This window comes from Primulina tabacum, chromosome 14, assembly GCF_025594145.1.
Source record: "Primulina tabacum isolate GXHZ01 chromosome 14, ASM2559414v2, whole genome shotgun sequence".
Classification (NCBI taxonomy): domain Eukaryota; kingdom Viridiplantae; phylum Streptophyta; class Magnoliopsida; order Lamiales; family Gesneriaceae; genus Primulina; species Primulina tabacum.
In genome coordinates, this window is record NC_134563.1 from 37,571,212 (window position 1) to 37,598,044 (window position 26,833).

The window sequence follows — 26,833 nt, forward strand, 5'->3', positions numbered from 1 at the left end:
ACTTGATCAAAAGGCAGTGCTTCTTGCAACAGCATGACTTTTACTTGTAGAGTACTTAAAATCATTGCCATTGTTAATTATTTCTTCACCAAAGAATCAACAAGGCTTGTTTTCATCAATTCTACCCATGGCCACGCTCCTGCTCCTAGGATGCATAGCCCGCGGGCCGTTTCCGGAGCCCGCCTCATGAATGATCTTCATCATCTCCGCCTTTATGTACATGTTCATATCGACTCGACTGCGGATACTTCTGGCCGAGGCAGCCCGAACCAGCTCCCGGAAATCCTCGTCGTGTAATGATCCAGCCGAGTTCACGCTGAAGCTCTTCGGTAGACCTGAAAACTGCGGCAACCCCATAACGTTGCTGTAACTGATCTTGTCGGCATATCGCGTCATGCTTTTCACGTACAAGTCTCGAACTTTGGCCAAAGCGCGAACCGGAATCGTGATGATGCGCAGGAACCTGTTTTCTTGGCTTTCCTTTGTTTTCATGATCTTCATGCAAGTAACAAATCACTTTCTTTACTAGCCCTGTGATCACATATAATATCTGAAAAGAAAATGGTTACATAATTTTTGAAATAAATAAGAAACCACCACGTTTGGATTGTGGAAGAAGATTGATGAAGAATATCATGAAAGTACTTCTTCTTGTGAAGAAACTGATTAATTATTTTATTATTTTTGGTTTTGGATTTATGAACTTAGAAGACAAATGACTATATCATATCATATTGTATATATAACAGATTTTAAATTATTAATATAATATTAATATGAACAAAAGAAAGGGTTAACGGTTGGGTTTTAGATTTCTTTGCCCCCCTCAAGATGGCGCCCACCATTTTGACAGTGAGACAAACTTGAATTGAACGAAATTAATAATTATATTAAATGCAGTCGATTTTCAATGTTTGACTTGATGCGTGTCTTCTTGTTAGTTATGTTTGATACATTGATTAAGGTCCGAATCATATATATATATATATATATATATATATATACACACACTGATCTTTATTATGTTGTAAATTATATATTGATCCATATATTTGTTGATTATAGGATCGGTTAAGAAGTTTAAGTGTTTAGAAGAGATTGAATAAACACTTAGAATATTTTGGTTTTTTTCCTGAAATATGAATAAGTTCTTTCAGGTTTGTCAATATAAATCAGTCAGTTGATAAAAATATAAAATTAGACTGAAATATAGATTGAATACTAATGAAAAATATTTATAATTCATTTAACCTAAAATATCAATTATGGTCGAAATTGATCTGTCAATGTCCCAAATACCTAATTTCATTAATTTGTTATAGTTGACGCATATTTTGTTGTGCATAGGTTTTTTAAGCACTTACGATACATAAAAATTTGTTGAAAATTAAAATACCCGAAATAAAAAAAAATGATATTTTGATTGCAATCTATAAATTGTTAGTTTCTTTATAATTTAAAAAAAACGTGTTTTATTTTTCTACTCTCTTATGTTCTTCGACATAAATATATATGATTTTTTCTTCGCTTTTTTTTATTGCATTTTAAAAGTTTCAAACATAATTTACATAAAAAAAATTTGACAAAATCTAGGGGAAAAAAAAAAAGAAACATTTATACTATAACTTTCAAAATATGTTATTTTTAATTTTCAATTTCATGTATAGACCCTAAGAAATAAAATTTGTCTGCATGCAGAAAGATCAGTTTTAACCTTTAAGTTAACTACAGATTTTAACTTTAGATTTGACAATATATATAGTCTAATAATATCTATTTATATCTTATATACTAGTATAAACTAGCTAGTAAGAAAAATATACAGCCACTAATCTCAGCTTTGTTTGGTGGGGAAATTGCTACATCAGTTAAGCTAATAATATATTAAAAAATATGATATAATAATAATATGTATGTTTATATACATATACTCGTAACATTAGTAGGGAGTATTTACTATTTTTTTTTTATATATTTTCTTTCACAAACACTCCCTTAATACCCGAATTTAGAGATTTTGATTATTTAATTCAAAATTTTATACTTTTATCAAAATTATTTTTTAAAAAAATTAATTCTGTATTAATCGCCTTACTTAATCCTCCTACTCGTACTCAAATGCATTTAGTCAACCACGAAAATTAAATTATTAAAACAGAAGAAAGATTGGTTTTGTGGGCCAACTGGAATTGAATTCGGGAACTTCAACATAACTACGCTGGTCCCGATTAGAGATCATGAAATAAAATAATAAAAAAAAAAAAATGAGTCAATTTAATTTATCAGTTTCTCTCGCAGCTGAATAAACTTTTTATGATCCTAATTTGACCAGAAGATAAAATATGCAAGTCAATCTGGAAAATATAAAAGCCCAACCCATATAGTCCGAGCCCAATATTTGATTTTTAATTATTGAAGCCCGGTAAGATGACTCGATAACTCTTTAGTGGTCGGCCGAGGATATGGCAAGTTTCAAATGATTGAATCCATCTTCAAATATTTAGTTTTAACTTAGAGTTGTTAAAACGGGCTACCGAAACGAGCAGTCTGCAACTCGTCTGTTTGGTGGGGCATCTGTTCGAATATTGTCCATCCAACTCGTCTAATAAATATGTGCAAACGTTCGTGTTCGTGTTCGTGTTCGTGTAATTAGTTTCTTTGTATAATATTTAATAGTATCACTAATTTTTGTGTAAAAGATCGAGAGATATTTTTTTTAATAAATGTTTTTCATAATTAATTAAAAATGTTTATTTTAGTTAAGAAGTATAATTTTTTTACTTTTATTTATTGCGATTATTTAGCTTAGATGTAAAATGTAGTCTTAGGCAGTGATACCAAGATAATTAGTTTGAACCAACCTTATGTATTGGTTAATCACAATGTGATATGAATTAACAAATGAAAGATGACAGACACAATAATTTCGGTCTCCTTGAAACATGCTTTGACTTGAAATTCATTTGTTTTGGATAAGGTGTTGTTTTTCACCTTTAAAATAAACAAGCGGTGTGTTTTTACACTTCGGAAGGTACCGCCAACTTCATGTGAAACATGCCCACAGGTTTCTCACATTTTTCAGTCCAGCTGACCTAAACTGAATGGTATTTTCGTGTTTAAACGTGATACCCAAATGATTGACTAAACACCAAGTATGTTTTGTCTTGAGAAATCACACGGTTTGGTACCAAAAATGATACATTAATTGATTTACCCAAATGATTACTATTTCATCCGCATGGTGTTGGCACTATTAAAATACCCTTTCATCAATAAATACCCTTTCATCAATCTCATGTATATTTGAATACACGGTTAGAGCAACCACAACGGATATTAACACCCTTTCTCCATTGTGAGTGGGCGTGGGCGTTCATATGTTTGAACGCCCCTCTATCCGCTTATTTTTTAAAAAAAAATGAAACAAAACCATCGCTATTTACGACGGATTTTTACAAACCGTCGCTGAACACGGGCCCCACACACGTGATGATGTTTCCTTATTTAATGTTATTTAATGTATTGGTTTAAATTTCAAATTTTCATTTTTTAAAAAAGAAATTCGGATATTAAAATAAATTAAAAATAATGTTCAATTACAAAACTAAGAGTTGTTTTTATTTATAAAAGTAAAAAATTGTTTTAACGGCTAGTTTAATAAAAAAATAATATATTCATCTATAAATATTCACACACTACACAGATTATTTCAAACATCAAAACATATTATTTTTCACTCCAAAAATCTTTTCTCTTCTATTTTCATCATCTCAAATTCTTTTTTTTTTAAATTTCTTAAATCCTACTTTGTTCCGAAATGGATGAAAATTACCGAGGGTTTTTAGAAATTTCGTGAATTTTCAAAAAAAGCCGGAAGAAAATACTTCTTCCCAAAATTCACAAATTCCACCAAATTATCCATATTTTCCATACCCACCAAATTATCCACAAAATCCATATCCAACAAATTATCGTTATAATTCCTATCCACCAAATTATTCATATAATCCATATCCATCAAACTATCCATCTAATCCACATGCAACCAGTGTGCCATTTATTACTCAGACGGAAAATGAACCGGCCACTCCGACTTTCGTCCCAGAGACTCAATTGTCCGACCGTGAATCCCCAATTGAAGTCGTAAATTTGGAGAATGTGGATTCTGGCGCTGAAGGTAGAAAAAAACGGTCAACCTGGAGAAAGGTTGAAGACGAGGTCTTTGCGAGATCGTTTGTCACTATCAGCGATGACCCAATCATCGGCAATGATCAAAAGGCGGAAGCTTTCTGGGGACGTGTTGCAAGCTACTACAATGACAATCGTCCCGCAGGTACACCCAATAGAAGTGCAAGTGTCATACGATCGCACTGGCACAATATCATCCAAAAAAAAGTATATCGCCTCAATGCAAATTACAATAGTATTTATAGTGCATATCGTAGCGGCCGCAGTGATGAGGATATACTATGGCTTGCATATGAAAAATATCGTGAGGAAAATAACGGCATCGCATTTAATCTTGAGCATGTGTGGAGGATCATAAAAGACCGTCCAATGTTTACTCCACAGTCCGTTGATCACCTTGTTAGCACGAAGAAGGCAAGGACCTCGAAGTCGGGAGCAAGCAACACCTCAACCAACCAAGATGCGAGTCTACATGTAGACCTAAACGAAGAAGAAAATCGTCCAATGGGTCAGAAGACAACAAAAAGAAAGGGAAAAGGTAAAACGAGATTGGACATGGAGTGTATGACAACAAACTTGGACAATATGTTTGCAAAGTTTACTGAATATACAAGCATGAAAAAAGTTGAAGTTGAAATGAAACAAAAACAACTCGAAGTAGAGGAGAAGAAAGCAAAGCTGCTATAGCCAAAGTTCAACTAAAAGAATATGCAATCCTTTCGAAGGATACTTCGCAAATGACATATGAGCAACTTATCATCCACGAACGTCTATGTCAAGAGATTAGGGGGAGATGGAATATTTAATTTCCAGTTATTGTAATTTTCGATTATTGTAATTTTCATTTGTTATAATTTTCATTCATTGTAATTTTCATTTATTATATGTTGTACCGTTTTATTTTAGATTTATAATAAATATTTAATTTTAAATAAATGACACTCATACAATTAAATTATTTTACGTACTAAATATATAAAAACGTATTATTATTAATATAAAATAATAATAATTTTAATTTTTAAAAAATTTGAAATTGAATTTATTTAATTTAAAGTAATAATAAGATGAATGAGTGGACAGCGAGACCTACAAATAATGAGTGTGAATGTTAAAATGAACGTGGGAGAATAGATGTGTTAATGTAATATGTATGTGGCATGTGGACCCTACGATTTTTGATGAGGTGGTGGGTGTTATAACAATAACGAATGCGGGTGCCCTTGTATGTTTTTTTAAAAATAAATAGTAATAGATGAAGTTTGTTCCCAAATTTGCAGCTAGTGAATGTAATCTGTAGTTCCCAGATTTCAACTCAACCACTGCCCCATTTGTGAAGAACTCGTAAACAAATATGCCATTGTTGTTTCCATGTCACTTCTCAAGTCAATTCACTTTGTTTTTTTCCTCTCAGTCTCACCACAATTATTATATTTAACCAAGAAACTAACAAACAAACCCACATATCTTCTTCCTCTGCGTCGGCTCATCTTCTACAGGTATGGTCTTTTGTCCCTCAATCCATGTAGCGTTCCAAAATTTATCCAGTGGCCATTATTTATTGGTCATTACACCAATCAGAGTGCACGAATCCCGTAAAAGGTTCTGGTATTTGCAATCGCTCATATTTTACATTATCGAAGAACCCTTTTAATCCGTTCCCCTCTTTGGTCGCGTGGCCTAGGGTTCGATTAATTTGGGCTCCGGGGTTCGCTTTCTGTTTTAGCTTTCTTTGCTTTTATCTTGATTCTGTTGGTGACGTGTAATTTCGTAGTTTTATTTGGAAATTGGTTTTGTTGCACCTTCATCTTAGCTTTATGGAAAGTTGGTTGGTGGGAAGCCGCTTAAATTTTGCTGGAAGGAAGAAAAGATGGATCTTTTTACTGGGATTGATTGGAATTTCGACCTATGGTGTGTATAAAGTGTACCATATAACCTCTGTATCTAGGAAAACAGAGAGAATAATGAAAATCTTGGGATCTTTGGTTTCCATGGCTGAAATGGTTTCTGATTCTGCTGAGGCCGTTTCTCTCGTATCTAGGGATTTAAAGGAGTTTCTGAAATCTGATTCAGATGAAATTCCTAATACTTTGAGGCAATTGTCGAAAATCGCTCGGTCGGAGGAATTTTCGGAATCCGTAATCCGTGTTTCACAGGCTATGACTGTAGGGGTTTTAAGAGGTTATAAGGTAGGGGATGGCGGTATCAAGCTGCAAGAAATGGATAAACTGAGTCTTCCTGATAGGATCATGGATAAATTGATGTCAGGTGCTGGGACAGGATTCATTTCTGTGATTATTGGGAGTTTTGCGAGAAATTTGGTTTTGGGGTTTTATGGTAATGATTCTGCGGAAGGACCAAGTGAAAGTGGTCAGTCGGATATGAAGTCAAGTTCCATGACATCGTCTAGATGGTTAGATATGATTTCGGATGATAGATGTAGGGTTTTAGTAGCAGACAGTATCAAGACCTTTATTGGCACTGCTGTTGCAGTTTATCTTGATAAAACCATGGACGTTAATTTTTACGATGAGATGTTCTCGGGGTTGACTAATCCAAAACATCAAAATGATATGAAGAGCATCTTGGTTTCTCTCTGTAATGGGATGGTTGAAACTCTTGTTAAGACATCTCACCAAGTGCTGACAAGTTCGAAATCAGGTCCTATATTGGGATCAAATGATTCTTCTTCCATCATTGATCATACTGAAGCTTCGAGTTTGAAAAGCAAGAAGGGTTTTGAGTCAGAGGCTTCTTTGGGTAAAGTGGGGGGAGAGATGAATGGATCCATCGATCTTCAACAAAGATGGATGGATGAGTAGCGTGTCATCAACATTAGCAGTGCCTAGCAACCGTAAGTTTCTGCTAGATGTGACTGGTAGGGTGACATTCGAAACTGTGAGATCAGTGATCGAGTATTTCTTGTGGAGAACGATGGAGTTCTTGAAAAGGAGTCTTAATGTGGTTCATGATGAGGTCGTGGAGAGGGGATTTGAAGTAGTGAGATACTTTGGTTCAAAATCTTCTGTGATTCTCACCCTGTGTCTCATGTTGTTTTTATACATTGTGGGAAACACACGGGTTATGTTGCCTGCATGAAACTTTATGACTTCTTTTAAGTAGCCAAAGAGACGACAAGACATTCTGCAGTTTCCATTCGTGTATATAGATTAGATTCATGAAATGATGGCCAATGAAACTTCATGTTTAGAGTTCGTTGTTAGCTTTAAAATCATCGAGCAACTCAGGATACGAACATTCTGTACTTGGCTTCCTGAGGATGTGTATCTGTCAGGTAAAAAAAAAAGAGTAGCGTACTAGTTCACAATTGCGGCTACAATATTAATCTCTCTGATTTGGGGAATTGATCACCCTGTTTCTAGTTATATAATGATATTGAATCTTACAGATTTGAACTGTCCTGTATTGCATCAGTTTGTCTTGTTCCCCATTCGTGAAATTTCAATGATTTTGATTTCGTTTGGTTAATTTTTATGTCCATATGGCATCGATATATCCTGTATCATGCGTCGTAGATATCTAGTTCTGAACATGTCTAAGCATCTAACGTAATTAACTATGTATATGGTCTTATGTTCTCTTGGTATGCCACTATAATAATATTAAAAAAAAGCCAAAACTATTTAATTGCAAAAAACCCAAAAAAAAAAAAAAACCTTTCTTTTTTCTTTCATAAATTTATTAGATTTTTTATTGAAATTAAGTTTAAAAAAAAAAATCAATTTTTCGGGTGTGCGAATACACTAGTATATATATGAAGTAACTTCGGTGCCATCATTCAATTTCACTATTAGGTTTTTATTTATTATTATTTTAAAAATATTTCTAGATATTTGTGCAAAATCAAATTGCATCGTTGTAGCAAAAGCGAAATACCCTTGGATAAATAAAGGCAAGTCGACCCTGCTGAGCTTGCTCATTCCCTTTTCATATGATTTCCAAACATTTTTATATTATTACCTTTTTTTGGTTTCCTTAAGATTTCAAATTCTTAATTTTTCACTGTATCTTTTAGCCCCTTGTTCATTTATGATATACGCTAACACAATTATTATACATATAAAAAAAGGCAAACAAAACTATTTTGCATGCTCAATTATGCTACACCATGTTTCAACTTTGTAAATATTTAATTATTATAATAAATTGCAGAGCTGGGAAAAAAGATGAAGAATAAAGATCATACATATTTAATATTTCATACACAAAATTAACCACTTTTAGAAATTGATTAATCATCAATCAAAACAGTAATCTACTTTTCTTACCTTTGCCTATTCTTCGTCTCCTGAGATTCCCATCATGCGGATGCAGGTGATCACCTCTAAAATTGGCGTCATTGAAGATCAGAGGCATATCAGTTGCTTCATCTGATCCAAAATCATCTTCGTGGGTGGAAATTTGGATGCAAGAACACCATTCCAACGATGCAAAAAACGCCCCGACCAAGCCGTTTATGAGCAAAGTGGCCATGCCGGCACCACTCCGCCTCGTCGCGGTGGTTGAGGTGCTGGCTCTGAGGTTGAAAGTGGTGGCAGCCATGGTTTTTGAGGTGTTGGAGTGGAGAGTTTATTAAATGATGATGCCAGTGAGGAGAGATTGTGTTAGTGAGGAGAGCCGAAGTTTTAATTTAATTGAGGACTTATTATTTATTCATTAATCTCTTAAATTAATTTTGGGTGGTGGCTGGGGTAGGGGTCTACGTTGATCATTCATTTTGTCAGGTTAACGCATCGCGCGTGCATATTGGGTTTTACGGAGTTAATTTTAGATATGACACAAAATTAAATAATTATGACGTTTAATTTTATTTGTTTACTAACATCTCTTCAACTTTTAACATAAACAATGATTTAAATCATAATATACATTTATAAATATAAAAATTCACTGCAACTATTTTGTATCTATATATATTATCTAGAATCGACCACTCGTCAAGCTAAATGGTGGGTTGCTGGTCATCTCGTTTTGCTAGCGAATACAAGAGTATGGTCTCTTATCTTCACAGCCGTGATGAGCTTGATCATATTGCATATGCACATGCGTGTGTTGGAAAGAAGCAGGCGTGCATTGCTTGACAGAATGATTAGCAAGTGCGCTTCATCATTGATTACAACACTTTTACCTATGATATAAAAATATCTCCTAATTATGTTTATAAATTATAATGGATGAGGTCGACTTTTGAGGCGACGAGACAATCAAAGCCCAAAACCAATTTATATTACAAGACTCAAGCCCAACGTTGTAGCTATGTCACATCTAGCCTATTTTTTGTTGGATAGGTCCCTGAAGTTCTGCCAAGCTTCCTTTGAAACTAAAAATAATTTGTGTGCTGTAAAGGATTAAATTGGAATTACAAAATTTAAATGAAAATCTGTAAAAATAAAATCCAACGATGAACCAACTCTTCTCGATCTTCTCATTTTTTGAAACAAGCCAGAAAGCTAAGAAAGAAGAAAATATTCATCCGTTGGTATTTTGGAAACAATAATCTGGCAGTTATCTTAATTCAACCTCGGTCGCCAAATATCACTGCTTTGGATTAAGACTCGAAAACCCAACTTAGAAAATGCTAGATGATAAATCCGAAACCCCCACTCGGTGAGCTTCAATTTTGCTTCATTTGATTGGATTTTACGTTTAAAGGGCGTCATTCAGATAACGAAACTAGTTTTGTGATTATCGATGTGTTAATTAGTTCAATGAAATGGGACAAGTTACTTATTTTTGTGGATCGAATAGTGCATTTCGGAATTTTGAGTTGCTGATTTTAGCTCCTCGGGCGTGATAGCAAGTTTTTTCTAAAACTTTTGAGTTAATTCGTTTTTGAATTTGATTGTTTAATTCTTGTATTAAAAAGTCGAAAAGTTTGAACTTCTGCGTCTGTTTTTTCCTTATTTTCTGGGTGCAAACCCACAAATAACTTTTGTGGCTTCTTCGAAAAGGGCACTTGTTGATAAGCAGATGATGTATAGTTAATTGTACGTTATCATTGTTTTTACTTAATAATGCTTTCAAATTAAAACTTTGGCAGGGATGAATTACTGAGTATGGTGAGGAAACACTCAAAGTTGATTGGGAAAACTGTATTGGATGAGGAAGAAACGTCGGATGTGGAAATGGATTCAGGATTCTGGCGTGACGTCATTGATTTATATTTTGTTCATGGTAGAGTGTCCAGGGGTCGTCAAGATGACGATCTCATATTCTTTGTTCGGAAAATGGTATTTTCTAAGCTTTATAATATGTTGTCATCAGTCAATTTTTGTGTTAGTGGTGGAATCTGATGTAAATGCATTTATCTGTGAAGAGTGTGCCAGGACAGAAACTCACTGAAAATGTGGAAACCAACTCTCCCTACTTTGTACGCAGGTGGGCCTCTAAGGTAAACCGAGAACAAAATACTTTGGTGACTGTCCTCCTATTTCAAATTCTGACATTAAACTATACCTTCTGAACATTGGCCAAAGTAACAAGGCTCCCAAGTCTAGACTCTGTGTGTGTGTGGGCGTGCGTGTGCGGTATGAGAGTGTATATCTGTAAAACAATAAAATAATTGATTGTAACATGTGTGTATTCTTATATACATGTTGCTGCAAAAAGATTTTGTGTATCAATAAATAATCTTTATTATTAACATAGACTAGTTGGATTGCTTGGCTAAAACCGGTGTCTGGATCTGTCTACATTCTACTTGATAGGATTATGCTAATTTGTCATTAGATGAAACTAATCTTTTATTGTCAATCAGTTAGATGAATTACTTGGTCAAAATTCAGAGGACGTAGATTGGAGGCGCTCGTTTTACTTAAATTTGATTGCTCACACTTCCTTCAGTGTCACTGTAGCCATTTGCAGGTTATTATCAATCCATTTATTTGCTTAATTATTGACATTTTTCCTTTTTAATTTTATCTACTATATTATTTTCCGCTGCAGCCATCAGGTCCTTCAACAATATCAATCTTCCCAAGGCAGACCTTTGACTCCTATCTATAAGGTATCTTCTATTGTTCTGAATTGAAATCTGCTTGTTGTCAAGTGTAAAATCTTCTCTTATGTGCTTATATGTCATCATTTATATTGATGGATCAAGATTGAGGTTGTTGGCCTCTTTGAATTATCACAATGTATCTCAAATTTAGGACCTATATCATGAGAAACCAAATGCTCCACCAGAGGGAAAAATGGCTGCTCAAATCCTGTGCTGATTTTTTTGAAGCTCATTTTAGATATTGGCTTGCTAACTTAGCAATAAGCTCAAATCATATTATTGTGTTCATAAACATGTCTTTGCAAATATTCTGAATGCTCTTGTGAGTCCAATTGCATGAGAAAATCTACCACTGGAGTCTGGACATATGTAGCAATAAATCAGACTACTCAAATATCCTATTCTCAAGACTTCTATGGATGTATATTTTGCCAAAATATTGGTATTTTACATCACACATAATAATATCTTTAACTTGATGTGATTTATATCAGTGATTTATGTCAGTGCTTGTTTTTGTTGATTTCATTTCCATCCTCGTTCATAAGACATAGGAGAAACTTAAACAAACATTTCTTGTTACACAGGTCGTAAAGACTGTGTATGCATCTCCGAGTCGCATTAATTTTCATTTAGATTCAAGGAAGGTAAGTCCCCTGCTTTCAAGGAAGTTGGCTCTATTATCGAAATATTTCCCCTGTTGGTTATAATGACAGTCTTTACACATGCAATCAGGAAGTAGAAACAATGTCTGCCTATCCGGATATATGTTTTGCGGTTGATGACTTTGATTCCACTTTTGATGCAGTGGTAAGGTGCTAGTTTTATTTAATCTGGATATTTCATGATGCTTTTGAATTATTTCGATCTGTATTTTCCTAAGGATGTTTTTTGTGCCCTTTTTTTAATTAATTTCCCTTTCTCAGAGCTCCTGAGCACCACAGTAAGTAACACATAACAAGTTAGATTTCTTTAGTTAAGCAGTTTGGCTCTTCCTTGAAAGGTTGCTGCTATCCAATTCATGAGAAGATGATCATGACTCTGCCGATCCTTTTAGTTTGGTTTTAAGCCATACAACGACTTGAGGAGGCATCTCTTCAAATTTGTTTGAGGATTTTGAAGATTGTCCCGTACTTTTAGCAGTTAGGGATCTCATAAATTATTTCTTTCGGGATAGGATGGGTGTTGTAGGTGGTGCTGTCAGGATGTTATTTCTGAATGTATTTGGTCTTCCTGAGCTTTGTCTTTCTGGGGTTTACCATGCGTTAATGTTATAAACGTATTTTATTAAATAGTAATGTTTTGATAGTATTTAGATTTCTCAGGATACTTTGCACTAAAATTCTTATTTTACATTAAATTATAGAGAATCAGCTAAATATCACATATTATTGAGAGGATATAAAAATAGGCAATGTACATGTATAGAAGAATGAACCATGGCTAACCTCTTATGATGTTTTCTTACATATTTTGAAGCGAAAATAGTTCAATTTATTTTGCAGAAGTTGCTGATATAAATTTAAATTATTAATCCCACAGGTCTTAACTGATACAGACCATTGCTATTGTGTACTGCTTAATGCCCATGATGGGGCAGCATTTCCTAGCGAAAATATGGAGCAATCTGGCGGTGGTTCTGGTATTTCTTCCTCAGAGACTGTCAACAGTGCTGGAGAGAGAACAAACTCCAAGGTAGCGTTCAGTAAATCATATAAACAGTTTTGTAAGTAATGCAACAATTATTTTGCAATTGATTGAAGCCATAACAGCCATCCTAGTTGTCTGCCTCAGTCTTACTTGGCTTAACCAAGTGGGAGGTGTTACGAAATAGTATCTACTTTTGTTCATCAATAGTACCTACTTTTCGATCGAAGAAAAAAAAAATAGTACCTACTTTTGTTCATCAATAACTGCAAAAAATATTAATGTACAAATGTTAATCGGCAAAAGGCCATATATGTTCCGGGCCTTCCTGAGGAACCCAGTTTAAACAGTACTAGAATTTCCCAGGGCTGGCTTAGTGGGCTTGAAAATTTTTGACCTAGCGATACACATATTAAGTGTTTTTCTGAATTTCTTCCATGGATTCTTTGTTTTGTAAATAGCTGTTGAAACGGGGTATCATGGACCTTATGAATACAAATGGTGATACTGTTCCCATTGTCTGTACTGTGCATGGGATTAGCAAGAAACTTGCCCTGTAGTTTTATTCCATGCATGTACTTGAATATTCATCAATTCAGACTCTGGTACCTGTACCACTTTTCAACATTCTTTCATGTTAATCATTGTGTTGTTTTGGGCCTGGAGTAGCTTTCAACTTCCCAAAACTTAAATTTCTGTTTTAATTTTTCAAATTAAGAAAAGGATTAGTATGCTTGCAGTGCACCTTCCCTTCACGTTATTTATTGCTGCAACATAAATTTAAAGTGAATTTCCCTAGTACTTTCCAATTAGCTTGTCCCACATAAAAAAAGAAAAAAATGTAGTTCCAAATAACAACATAAACAGAGGGGCTCTCCTCTCATATCCAACTGGTGTTTAGCCTGATGCCTTGACACGGCATCTTACTGCTCTCCAAAAGCACTTTCGATAACTCCATTCTCCATGTGGTTTTTAAGTTTTTCAGCTCTCCCGTAAGCCATTGCTGCATAAAATTGCACTCACATTTTTGTTGCATCGAACTTGTACTTTGACTATTCACCATTTCAAGTTCATGCATGTGCCGGAGATTATTGAAGCCTATCATTTAAAAAGAGATCTTCGCCTCGTGAAGCTTTTGTTGGTTTTTTTCTTTGCTGCATGGCTTTCTGATTCATCTTTAACGAACATATTTACAGCTATTACGGCTTATGGTTGCAGATCACTCTTTTTTCAGGCTTTGTTAGTTATCAAATGGTCCGAGAAGCATATGATGGTAATTTACTTCGTCCATATCTGATGCATCATACTGTGCTTTTTATTTCTTTTTTGTATTTACGTCTTCGGTATTGTTTTGTGTTCTATATGATGTTTATGTGGCTGGTTTATATTATCAATATGAAAATATCTAGGGACTTTACTTTTCACAATGAGTTAGAGAAAGATCAAGCTAGTGTTTTGATCCATTCTGCACCTTATTGTGTTGCCTTTGGGGTTGGGACCACCATAATCAGGATGAATGTCTTTTATAAGTTTCCTTGTATAAAAGTAAAAGTTTTTCTATTAAAATAATTTTTATGCTCAATTGTGTTGCAGTTGAAATATTTTTCTAATGCTATGCCTTTCATTCCTTCGTATTGTCAATGTTCCAGCGGGAAGGACTGGTTTTGGAAACATTCTCTCTCTTGGGCATTCTTCTGGGAAAACTGACCGAATTTACATGAAAGGTCCTGGAGGGCGTGGGGAAGTTGAAGTAGCTGTGTTTGGTGTTCTAGGTAAGTTGACTTTTCTCTTGTTATTTATATGTATTGTGAACTGAGAAACATTGGTCTGAGTTTTATTAAACTTTATTGCTGTACTTGTGGATATCTTGGTTTATTGCTACTTGTGTTAATCAGTTAAATTTGAAAACGATACTGGCTATAGCTCTAGTCCTTTCTTCAGGTTTTGTTCGTGCTATCCACATGGGTAGTGCTCTTATCCACATCCACTTAGCACACGCGTCATTTGCGGACTGGATAAGGGTATACTACCCATATGGGTATCATCTACCCAGCCCTTTTTCCATGATGAATATTTTATTTGTGCAGTCAATATGCATTTAATTTGACTTTTGTAACTTCCTGTGATAGATCGAAGCAAAATTGAATCAGGTCCTCACTCACCAATTCAAATATCTAAAAAAGGACTTGGGATAGGGACTATGGTTCGTACAGCAGCCTCTGTTGCATCAATGGCGGCAAAACATGCGTATGCAGCAGCATCTGCCAATCGACCTTCAGAAGAAGAGATGGTTCCCCTTAATTGCCGTTTAATGTCCGTATCATTACCATGGGAACACATTGCTCAAGATCTTTTATTCAAGGTGAGAAGTTTTATTTTTTTTCCAATCTTATTCCGGTAGTTTAATCAAGAATTTTAACAGTAAATCATGTTGGAAGCCAATTGGAGAACTTGTCATGATTTCTTTTTCAGGAAAAAAGTCATAGTTAAAATGTTTACACAAACGATTGCGACGAGAATTATTTTCACATGAATGATGAGATATAGTTACTAGATCTATCACAAGTTGAAAATTTGATCCTCACTTTCGTTTTGATGTGAAAAATGCAGGGGAGTCCTCCTGTGAACTTGTAGACATCAAGGGACCTCGATGAGATTGATTGACTTGGTGCGTGGACTAGGTGAACATGTTTTAAAGAAAGACGGTGGAGCTCATTTGTATATAGCTGTGTTTTTAGAATACATTTGCAGTTTGCCAAAACAGTACTAATAATAAAATTATACACTCACTCAGTTACGGGCCAGAAAATTAGCGCACTTTCATCCTCAGATTATCTCTGCTCACCTGGACCCTTGGGGGAAAAGAGCGTCTACATGATCAAATCTAATGTGTGCCTACTACAACAAATTCGACACAGTAAAAATTCTAGATCGTCATATTATGTTAGAAACGCTGCTTCAACATCTTTTTTCATTTAACTATATGGATGATTAATGTCTACTAAAAGTTCTAGTCAGCGTGCATTCAGATAACCAGAATATGGAATATTACAATACAAGAGCTCATGGGCTAAAGCATATTTTTGAATACCCAGCAACGACCCCAAGGGGTGGTGGTGTAGATGAGCCCCCGTTTGTGAGGAGTTTTCTTTTAATATTTTTTTGAGTGAGTTTGTCAATTTAGCACATTTTGCATATTGCAGAATATTGCATTAGTCCGAAGGTACACGGAAAACAGCGGCAGTTATTTTTACATGATCATGACACGATCCAAATATAATCGCACGCCGACTGGATAATCTTCTCTGTGATAATAACATGAATCGCAAACCGACTGGATAATCTACTGTGCTCTGTACCCTGTAAACAAGATTCTGTCAAACAAAATCAATGGGCTAGGCCCAATATCTAACCTGTCCAAATCAAACTAAACCAAAAGTAGCAGCCCAAAAATAAAAGGGCATTTTTGTATAAAATAACTTCATGATATTTAATATATTAAATAAAAAATGTTATAGAAAATTTAATACCACAAATATCGTTAGCTCAAAGTTAAATGTAATGCTAACTCTACCTCTTATATTTTAATATCACATAACATAGATTGATATGAATAATGGTCATGAAACATGCTATAATACATTGATTAACGTAACCCCCCAAATTTTCTATAATTGTTAATACATGACAAATTACCAAACGAAGCCTAATTAACCATAAAGTCACTGCGCCTTTAGTTTAGTAGTTCACCTCCACGATATATTAATTACAAAACTCATAGAAGATTATCTAACAACTTATATTTTGTAATATGGTTCTCCAACACGACTCACAACTTATATTTTAAAGAAAGACGGTGGAGCTCATTTGTATATAGCCTGTGTTTTTGGAATACAATCACTCATTTGCATTAAAAAAAAAATGTAGCTCATTTTGGAACACAATCCAGTTCCGATGGAGCTCGTTTGCGTAAAAAAAATTGTCACAAGCAAATATAATGCTTGCCTACTAAAGCAAACAAATTTTCAATATTATGTTTGTTATAAACGCTGCTGCTTCAACATCTTTTTTCATGCAACTAGATGCATGATTCGTGTCAATACAAGAGCTCACTCGATTCAAGCACATTTTTTACCACCCAACGACTAACCATATCCTCTCCTCTCAATTTGTGTTTTACTTGGATCTCTACTTTTTACTCTGTAAGAAATTCCAAACCCACGGGTGATCTACTTTGCTGTGGCCCGTAAACACCGAATTCTGTCAAAAATTAATGGCTAAGCCCAATACCTAACGGGTCTAAATCAAACTAAACCAAAAGTAGCAGCCCAAAAATTAAAGGGTATTTTGATAAACTCGTTCCCTTCTATTGATTGAAAATACAGATTGCAGCCCGTTGGAGCTTCCAAATTATTCAAAAACAAAATCTACTGCCTCGCTGCCAAAAGGCTGCCCGTTTGAAAATGGAGAAGATTTGCGTCGCCGTGAGAGTGAGACCATCATCTAATGAGGAATCGCGAAATTCCTATCACTGGAAATTTGAAAATAATTGCGTTTCGCTACATGGAGTTCATAATACTCCAGTTTCTGGAATGTCATTTGCTTTTGGTAAGCGATTTTACGAACTATTTTAAAGTTTTAAAAGTATTTTGAGTTGGACCCGTGGAATGATTGCTTAATTTTATGCTTTTTCTTAGATCATGTATTCGACCAGGATTGCAGTAATGGTACGGTTTATGAGCTTCTTATTAAGAACATTATCCACGCTGCGGTGGAAGGATTCAACGGTAATTACGGATGACTATTATTATTTTTCATCTTCTTTTTTGAGTTATTTTGGCCAATTTAATTGCTTAATAGTACGATATGTTAAAGAAAAATGTAAGAACATATGTCAAACATGAAGTTGGTGTAAATTTATTAATATATTCTGTTTAATCTGGACATTCTTGATTGTTGAAGCAATAGATGGGGACTAATTTAAGGATAGGTTTTATATGAAGGAGAATACTTTCTTTTTATTGAGTTGCTACGTGCTTTCCTATACTGTCATCAAACTTAGACATCTCTTCCGAGTCTGGTTTATGATATGTTGCTCTAGTTTAAATTCTTGCTGTTATAATGATAATCGAATTGTAATTTAGGAACTGCATTTGCATATGGACAAACGAGTAGTGGTAAGACTTTTACCATGAATGGCACGGAAAATGATCCTGGAATTATCCATAGGGCCGTGAAAGATATTTTTGCTAATATTCAGCAGGTGATAAGATCAATCTTTTTCAACAATAAAAATTGTTCCAATTAATTTTTTTCAACAGTAAAAATTGTTATCATATTCTAATGAACTATTACCTTTTGTATTTTAGGCATCTGATAGGGAGTTTCTAATACGAGTTTCCTATATGGAAATTTATAATGAAGACATAATTGACCTTTTTGCGGTGGAGAATCAAAAACTTCAAATTCATGAGAGCTTGGAGGTGATTTATGGATACAAAACTTATATTGTAACTAACTCTTTTTAACACACAAAGGCTTTTAATTTTTTTGTCCTCCAGCATGGAGTATTTGTTGCAGGTCTCAGGGAGGAAATTGTAAACAGCATCGACCAAGTGCTTGGTCTTCTCCAACTTGGAGAAGGTTTGACTTTGGATCAGAATGCAATTTAAAATAAATTGAATTTAGTCTTTTTACTCATACGAATCAAATATTTTTTATTTCTATTTCACCAGCTAGTAGGCATTTTGGTGATACTAACATGAATGCTCGCAGTAGCAGATCACACACTATTTTTAGAATGGTACGCAGTATGCTCTTGAATTTTCTGATGCCATGTTTATGGGTAGCTACTTGTCATGTTCGTTTCTTAAAATAAATGTTTTATATCTCCCACTTATATCATCAGTGTTAATTATTTATCATGAACCAGGTAATTGAAAGCAATCAAAAGGCTTCCAACTCTAGTAGGGGTTCAAGTTCAGATGATGCTATTCGAGTCTCGATCTTGGTTCGTAATCCTGCATTAGAACTATTAAAAAGTCAGTAACGTTTTTGCCACTTGAGACCAAACTATTGGTTTACTAAAGTGAATGGGTTCTCGTTAGTTTCCTTACTACTAGCTAACTGCAACCAATGCACACAAACTAGCGTTACCAATATTTTAAAATAAAGTTACAGTCTATTTTTCATACTTATCTTAGAAGTTTTTCTAGTGTACTGAAGGTAAGTTTCAATTTTTTTGATTTGCATCCGATGATATATATCATATTTGTATTTTAATCTCTGCACATTTGCTTGTCTAATTTCTTCAATGTAGAACTTGGTTGACTTAGCTGGATCTGAAAGAGTTGCTAAAACTCAGGTTGGGGGCGTTCGCCTGAAAGAAGGAAAACACATTAACAAGAGCTTAATGGTTCTTGGTAATGTTATTAACAAACTAAGCGAGGATGGAAAGCAAAGGTAGTCAGTAGTCGAAGCGTCTGTCAATAAATATAGTGATAAATGTTTATTAACTCATCCAATTTCTTGTGCAGAGGTCACATTCCTTATCGTGATAGCAAGCTTACTCGTATTCTTCAACCTGCTCTAGGTGGTAATGCAAAAACTTCAATAATTTGCACTGTTGCACCAGAACAGGTCTTTAACTACTGTTTTTATTTTTTAACGTTGCTATTACATCTGCTTAATATCAATTTTACTTTTGGAAACGACTTTAATTTGTAGGTTCACATAGAAGAAACAAAAGGAACTCTCCAGTTTGCCAGTAGAGCAAAACGAATCACCAATTGTGTTCAAAGTGAATGAGGTCTGTAAAGATGTCCTGTAAGTGTAGTAAATTTATGTTTTCAGAGGTATATTTTCCTTCCTTCAACATGAGATATGGCTTGTCAAGAATCTAACTATAAGCTTGTACAACTGAATCAATTTCAGCAATTAAGATTTGATTCATTTAAATTTACCAGTAACAGGAAGAAACATTCAAGATTTTATCATCCAAGTAAAGGAAATGATTATTTAAAGACGAGCTTAAGAATTGAAATAATCAGATTTCCTTCTTTTATTTTGACAGCATTGTACTTAGTAGTGGCTTTATTGTTTCCAAATTAGTGATTTGTTGTTCCTGCCTAGCAAAAATTCAGTCTGACCCTTGCTTGGTACTATAAGTCTAAGAATTAATGATCAGTATATTGGACCCTTTTGTGGAGTACCCTTCCGCAGGTTGTCAGTACACTGAATTGATATGGGATCCTTTATTTCAATCTGATGGTATAGCTAATCTTTTTTTGATTTAATATCAGGTAGTGACAGATGCTGCCTTGCTAAAGAGACAAAAACTAGAAATTGAGGAACTAAGGAGGAAACTTCAGGTAACTATGGTTTTGCTATATATTTGACGTGGACTTGAACTAAATAATCTCGGTAAAATTATTTTGTCAGGGATCTCATGCAGAAGTTTTAGAGCAAGAAATCCTGAAACTGAGAAATGAGATGCTTCAGGTTACTTTTATGTATTTATTGGAGTTGCAAACACTTTAATATCTTCTCACAATAACATTCTTTTAACCTTTTGTCAGTATGAATTGGAGAGGGAGAAGCTGGCTACAGCATTGGAGGAGGAAAGAAGATCGCATAAAGAGCGCGATCAGTGCATTAGGGAACAGAATATGAAAATTGATCATCGTAGCCATTTGGTTTCTTTGTCAAACTCAGACGAAAGTTCTTTCCAGGTAAAACTTAGAGATCCCCATAAGGCTTTATTTTCAGCACATTTTCCTCTCTTCTTTACCCTGCAAAATTAAGCTACTTTTTACCCGTTGAACCCTTACTAAAGTCATTTCTGTGTGTACTATTTTCACTATATTTCTCAGTTTACACCTTGATATTTGATCACAAGCAACCACAGTTCCTCCTGGCTGGTGTTCTGATTGCCATCAAACGAGTTTGGTTTTGCATGAATGATGATTCGATTTCAATTTCCATCATCTTATTTATACTTCCTCTCCCACAAGGACTGAGAAAAAATTTTGGTCATGGCGAACAAGTGAAATAATCTTATTCTTTCTATTTGCCATTATGAAAACACAACATTCTGCTCGTTTTTTTTCTAGCTTACTTCTATTGAACCCATCATCGGCAATCTTATTGTTTCAAACAAGCGTCTAATAATGGTTGTAGAATGATGTCACAATATGCCTTCGAGATGGAAGCATGGATTGTCACAGCATGAGCCAAGAAAAAGGTTTTAGTACCCCATGTTATAGAGCAGCTCCAAATGTATTTGTTGCCAAGAGATCGCAACACTTGATGCAATCCGAGTTTAGCCCACTTCCAGATTCATTTAGTAATTTTGCTGATGAAGACACGTGGATGAAAATGAATAAAGGTTTCATGGTTGACCTTGATTCACTCCACACGACTCCTGCGAGGAAAGTTCAATCATTTCCATCTAATGAGGTATTTATTCGCTCTGAATTATCATATTATTTGTTGTCTTTCTGTTATGTAATTGATAAATAAATGTGACTCAAATGGTTGGTGTATATTTGTCCATCAACCTTGCCAATGCTGTGTTTTACTTTTATACCACTGTCCTGGGAATTGTCGATGGCAGGCTACTTTAATCATCAGTCGACATCTAGTTTATATGTAAGGACACAGATTTCTGTCCATAACTTGTGATTGAAGGTCTAATACATATAATAAGTGGTATTAATTCTTAAACATAGTGAAATAATATTTCCTATTCCCTAGAGCTTTTCATGATTATGGATTTGGAACGAGTATGTGTAATTCTGAGAAACCACACATTATTTTGTGAGATCCAATGCTGATAATATTTTATAGTTAAAAAACATTATTTCTGATTCATTTATTTATCAGAATTGTGGGAGATGCAAGTATGTTCTTATATTGGGTGTCTGTCTATCACAGGATCTCTTGATGGAGAATCACAGTCAAGAGATTCAAAATCTCCAAAGACAGCTAAACCTTGTGGTTCAGGAAAGAGATGAACTTAAGGTCTGTTGCTGCTACTGTAATTTGTCCTAAATCACGAAAAGGGCTATGTAAATGGAATGCATTGAAAATAGCGTTCTGTTTGTTCCTCTAATTATTTACCTTGACTACGTGGTAATTCATATTCTCCATCTAATGCCTCAATACATGCTTATCAGAGAGAGTATGCTGAACAAGTGTCATTTAATAGCCAATTAACAAGAGAGGTATCTGAACTTCAACAAGAGGTACTTCATATTAGAGAATTTCCACAAAACCTGCGTGAGATCGTGTCAAATGGTAAAGATATATACAAGGATGTTTTTAAAATTTTACAGGTGATGCCTTGGTATAATTCTACTATCCTTCATTTAATTGTAACTAAATGGTAATATTTGTCTTTGGCATGATCAGGACTTCATCCCAGACGAGAGATCTGCTGCTGCACAAATACTATCGACAACAAGTGAAGCTGGCTTGTGCCTCTTCTCAAATTTAGAATTTCATCTATCAACATCAATGGATGGTATGGAACGATCCCCCGCGATTGATTATATGTCGGTTCAAGAGCAATGTAGTGTGCTTTGTAAGAGGTTGAATAGCACAATATCAAAATTGGTATTACCAGATGCATCAACTCTAAAGGATGAAAATACAATGGGTTCCCTTATCAGCACAAAAGTCAAGGTAACTCCCTTGACATATATACCAAGGTTTCCGAAGCCAATTTTCTTAATTGTCTCCATCTTAACAATCGGAATCTATTTTTTCTGCTTAGCTTTCCTTCCATCGTTGGTTCAATTGAGTTTTAAATGATGGTCTCTCATGTTTTCATGATGGATTTCTTGGTTACCTTTTTATCCTGCATTTCTCTCAACATTTTACAATAGTTAAATACCTTGGGAGGGCAAATTGCTTATTGGAAGGAGGCAATAGAAAATGAAGTCGCAACAATCAAACAAAAGTACAATAACTTGGAAAATGAGAGGGATTTAAGCAACAAGCTTCTTGAGATTTCTGAGGGTAAATATCAGAGCTTGGAAAGGGAGTTGTATCTTCTGAAAGAAGATAAAGAAGGGCTGGTTCAACGAATTTCCAGTTTATCTCAAATGCTCAAGCTAGTAACAGGACAAAAGGATAGCGCTTTTCAGGATTTGAAAACAGAAGTTCGTAGGAAGAAAAATCTCGAAGAAGAGATCAAATTGTTTAGCATTGCATTTGCAGGTCGACAGCGGTCATTAAATTCTTTCCACGATGACTTCAAAGCTATACTTGATACAATGAAGTCTTCATTATCCAAATCTTGTTGATACTGAAGACATTAAACTTCGGTATTTTATGTACTATTTCCATGTTTTCAATTAATTATCTGTCATATAGCAACATGATTTGTTTATGTTTCTTCAATATCATAGTTGGAGACCTGAGATAATGAAGGATTTATACTTCACTGCTCATTATATAGTTTCATGGGTGTAATTCGAAGTATAAATTCAACTATTTAAAGGAAAAAATACTTTTAAATCTTTTGCAGATCGAGGTAGCCAGAAAATGGCAACAGACGCAGAACGCTTGTGTTTTCTGTCTTGAAGGCGATGTAGCTTTCTTGAAGTATGTATCTCGTTTTATTTTATAAATTTTCTTTGAAATGTCACTGCACCTGCAGAGGCTGTATTGAAACTTTAATTGTGGGCTATTTGTTTGAATCCTTTTATGTGCAAATGAAAGGACCACAATACTGACATGGCCTGTGTTGTTCATGTCATGACAAATACCCCCATATTTTAACATGGCCTTTCCAACCAGCCGAACCCCTCATTTATGAATTGAATTATCTGCTCAGGGAATGTTTCTACGTAATCAAATACTTTAGTAGCTGAGTTTGCCTCAAATCACTCGATTTCACGGGCTATGTCCTCCGGTGAGGCTGCAGCCACGTTGAATTATCAACATGTAGGAGCGGGATTCTTTCACATGAAAAAATTGTATGTAATTTTCTTTTGAAAAGCATATGAATTTTATATTTCAAAGTATATCGAATCCTTATTGTTGATATTACTAGTTTGCCCATCACCCTACCTCACAGTTATTATTACCTTATCCAAAAATCAAACGCCAGATCTCTTTTTGTTAGATAAGAGATTTACGGTTCGGTCGACCCTACCCCTGCGGGCACTGCCTGCAGGGGTCGATCCAACGACTCGGATTTTTTCGAGCCAATTTTTTTTTTTTTTTTACAGGGAGGTGGGCCCGGATCACTTATGTGGAGTGATCCGGGCCGTTCATTGCCCGTGCAGGCATTGCCTGCACGGGTAGGTTGAAACAAACCGAGATTTACCAAGTAAAAACCAGAAGACTTTAAATACACTGCAACGATAACTCTCAATCTCGGTGATTGAGATTAAATATAGAAACATGATAGGTTTCAGAAAATTGGTTTGGTCATTCCACTAATACAACTGTTTATTTGGCAGCCATACATGAAAAGTAGGGCCTAAAATGGGAAATAGGTTATCTTTTTTAGGAAAGTGGCCCTTTCCAATCTTTTTTAGGCTGTCAATTGTTTGTGAAAATTCTGAATTTGTAATGGGTTGATGTACATTTGAAACTTGAAATAGAAACGATGGAAGTGTCCGTAGGCTGAATCTAAACTTAGGGGGGGTGTATTGGTTATAGACTTTTAATGACTTTTATGGAGTTTAAAAGTCTAGAGGTATTCAAACTAGACTTTTATATACTCCATAAAAGTTTAGTGGTATTCAATGTAAACTTTTGTAGAATTTTAAAAAATCATGTGATATTCAAACTTGACTTTTAAAAACTCTACAAAAGTCTATAGGTATTCAAAATGTCAATAGACTTTTAATGACTCTGTAGAATTCTATTAAGTACAAGAATTATAGCCTAAGGTACAACAATAAAATGTTAACAAAAGACTTTGATTCAACCTAAAGATTTGGATGTACATTTAATTGAGAAATCTCCCAAATTCAATACAAACTTTCATTCTTTTCTCATCTATTTATTTTTCTTTTTATTTGTACTGTTTAAAAACATAATTAAAATTTAATTTTTTTATTAATTATTATATAACATTTTATTTTTAATTATTTTCTTTAATTTTAGTTAATCTATATATTAAATTATTGTATAAGCAAATTCATACCGATACTATACCAAAATTTTCGGTATACCGAATCAAAAAAACCTTACATTTTAAAAAAATTATAATTTATTGTTTTAAAATATTATATATTTTAAAATTTTTGTATATTTTTCCGGTATTTCGGTATATACCAAAATTTTCAAATTGGATATCGTTACCGTACCGAAAAATTCGGTATTGTTACCGTACCGTATCGAAATCTTCGGTATACTTAAAATTCGGTAAATTCAATATTTTTTTGTTATGGTAATCTCGGTATATCGAAAATTCGATATTTTTTCCCACCCCTAACATGGCTTGTATTGGCATGTGCTATATTACACAATTTTCTTTGAAAGAAGTGTTAATTTGATGAATTTCAAATTGAACTAGATAATGAAGCTCAATTGTCTTCATCAGCACAAGTTTATGAAGGTGACGACTTTGATCAGTTATTTAATACTCAAAAACAACAACGAGCAAATGCTAATGCATGGAGGGATATCATAGCCAATGGAATGTAGAACGATGTTGATCAAATTATCAGTAATGATTAGATTTTTTTTATAAAAGACTACTCATTATTTTGAGTGTTCTTTTAATAAAATTTTATTATGAACTTATAAAAATATTATTCATTAATATGTTGAATTGACATAAAGAATTGAAATTTTGATTTCAATAAATTGGATAGTTCATTTGTCGTTTTTCACAAATTAAATTGATTTAACTTTTAAGTAAGTAAATTCATTTAAATTCATAAATAAAAAAATAATTTAAAATTGAAGAGGTTATCTATGTCCAATAATTATTTTAAAAAAATTAATAAAAAATAAATCACAATTATAAACTACAAAATTCACATAATTCTATGAAAAAGTTTACAAAAATCTACAAAAATCTTGAAAAAAAGTCTATAAGAGTCTATGAAATTGTTTTACAATTCTATGAGATTCTATAAAAGTCAATAAAAATCTATCAACTCCACAAAAGTCCATCATTTAAAAAAGTCATTAAAAATCTGTGAAAGTATAGAATGAATACACCCCCTAAACTTAGGGTGAGAAGGATCATATAGTCTAAGAAGTTTATATTTTTTTTGAGAAATACATAGTAAATTTAAAATTATAATTCTATGTACAAGTCAATCGACTTTCCACTTACTAACTATATTTGTGTTAGATACCGTTATATTGGAATGAGTACACCTTGCCCATGTATCGTTATCAATTTCAAATATATCAAAAGTGACAAGTAGAGATAAAGTAATCGTTTGTTCAAATAAAAGTACACGATTTTGTTTATTATTTCAAAAATATTGGATTATAGTATTTCCGGAGCTGATATTGGTCCACAATAATGGCATGCTGTGTTTAATATCACATAGGGCCTTTTGAATACGATAACAAATAATAAGTAACAGACAGTGTACGTGCATTTTGAGAAGAGACAAATCCAGCAATGCCATGTACAGCTGCTCTTCATTTAGCTTTGATATCCCAGGGATGAGCCCATCAAGATCTGGCCCAAACTCTCGGCCCATATCTAGGGCCCACAGGTGAAGGATCCATGACAAGCCCATGTATTCTCCTATAAATATCAGGTTTGGGTGTTCAGTTGATGGATTCACTATATTATTTTCAGCAGCGCCCTTAGCTGCTCCCCCATATATTCTCAGTCTCTGACTTGAGCGTCGGAGGGGCTACGCCGGGACACCCTCCTGGCCCCCTCCTAACGGTCTTATTTGTGATTTCAGGCCCAGGGTAATTTTGAAGCCCGTGTCTGGATTAGCGACGCTTGCGTGGATCGGACCCTAAATTTCCCGTGAGTATCAC

General features: G+C 34.3%; 5 protein-coding genes across 8 annotated transcripts; 4 read left to right on the top strand and 1 right to left on the bottom strand.

Moving 5' to 3' along the window:
* Window positions 1-96: 96 nt before the first annotated feature.
* On the bottom strand, window positions 97-492 carry LOC142524016 (uncharacterized). The gene has a single exon (XM_075627743.1). It carries the CDS (start codon window positions 490-492, stop codon window positions 97-99), a length of 396 nt encoding a protein of 131 aa, XP_075483858.1.
* Window positions 493-1,139: 647 nt separating this feature from the next.
* On the top strand, window positions 1,140-4,875 carry LOC142524017 (glutathione S-transferase T3-like). The gene is made up of 2 exons (XM_075627744.1): window positions 1,140-1,157; window positions 4,069-4,875. Exons 1-2 carry the CDS (start codon window positions 1,140-1,142, stop codon window positions 4,873-4,875), a joined length of 825 nt encoding a protein of 274 aa, XP_075483859.1.
* Window positions 4,876-5,489: 614 nt separating this feature from the next.
* Window positions 5,490-7,598, top strand: LOC142524511 (protein PHLOEM PROTEIN 2-LIKE A10). The gene is given in 2 exon segments (XM_075628536.1): window positions 5,490-6,989; window positions 6,991-7,598. Coding segments are annotated over 2 exon segments (1,281 nt in total). The 5' UTR covers window positions 5,490-6,005; the 3' UTR covers window positions 7,288-7,598.
* A 1,564-nt stretch (window positions 7,599-9,162) lies between these two features.
* Window positions 9,163-15,700, top strand: LOC142524814 (uncharacterized). Of its 4 annotated transcripts, none has more exons than XM_075628923.1 (12): window positions 9,163-9,305; window positions 10,250-10,439; window positions 10,526-10,600; window positions 10,967-11,073; window positions 11,155-11,215; window positions 11,797-11,856; window positions 11,945-12,019; window positions 12,768-12,904; window positions 14,053-14,129; window positions 14,506-14,628; window positions 14,986-15,218; window positions 15,467-15,700. In XM_075628923.1, exons 1-12 carry the CDS (start codon window positions 9,226-9,228, stop codon window positions 15,488-15,490), a joined length of 1,242 nt encoding a protein of 413 aa, XP_075485038.1. In that variant the 5' UTR covers window positions 9,163-9,225; the 3' UTR covers window positions 15,491-15,700. The 4 variants fall into 4 exon arrangements, with proteins under 4 accessions (XP_075485038.1, XP_075485039.1, XP_075485040.1 ...); XM_075628924.1 differs by having other exon boundaries at window positions 9,172-9,305; window positions 12,752-12,904; window positions 14,075-14,129; XM_075628925.1 differs by lacking the exon at window positions 9,163-9,305 and adding an exon at window positions 9,600-9,816.
* Window positions 15,701-16,931: 1,231 nt separating this feature from the next.
* On the top strand, window positions 16,932-23,303 carry LOC142525410 (kinesin-like protein KIN-7N). The gene is given in 18 exon segments (XM_075629698.1): window positions 16,932-17,464; window positions 17,554-17,643; window positions 18,001-18,119; window positions 18,226-18,339; window positions 18,418-18,499; window positions 18,592-18,659; window positions 18,789-18,866; window positions 19,176-19,318; window positions 19,393-19,495; window positions 19,583-19,655; window positions 20,132-20,226; window positions 20,297-20,356; window positions 20,434-20,586; window positions 21,035-21,313; window positions 21,791-21,877; window positions 22,033-22,191; window positions 22,268-22,540; window positions 22,744-23,303. Coding segments are annotated over 18 exon segments (2,541 nt in total). The 5' UTR covers window positions 16,932-17,319; the 3' UTR covers window positions 23,164-23,303.
* The last annotated feature ends 3,530 nt before the right edge of the window (window positions 23,304-26,833 follow it).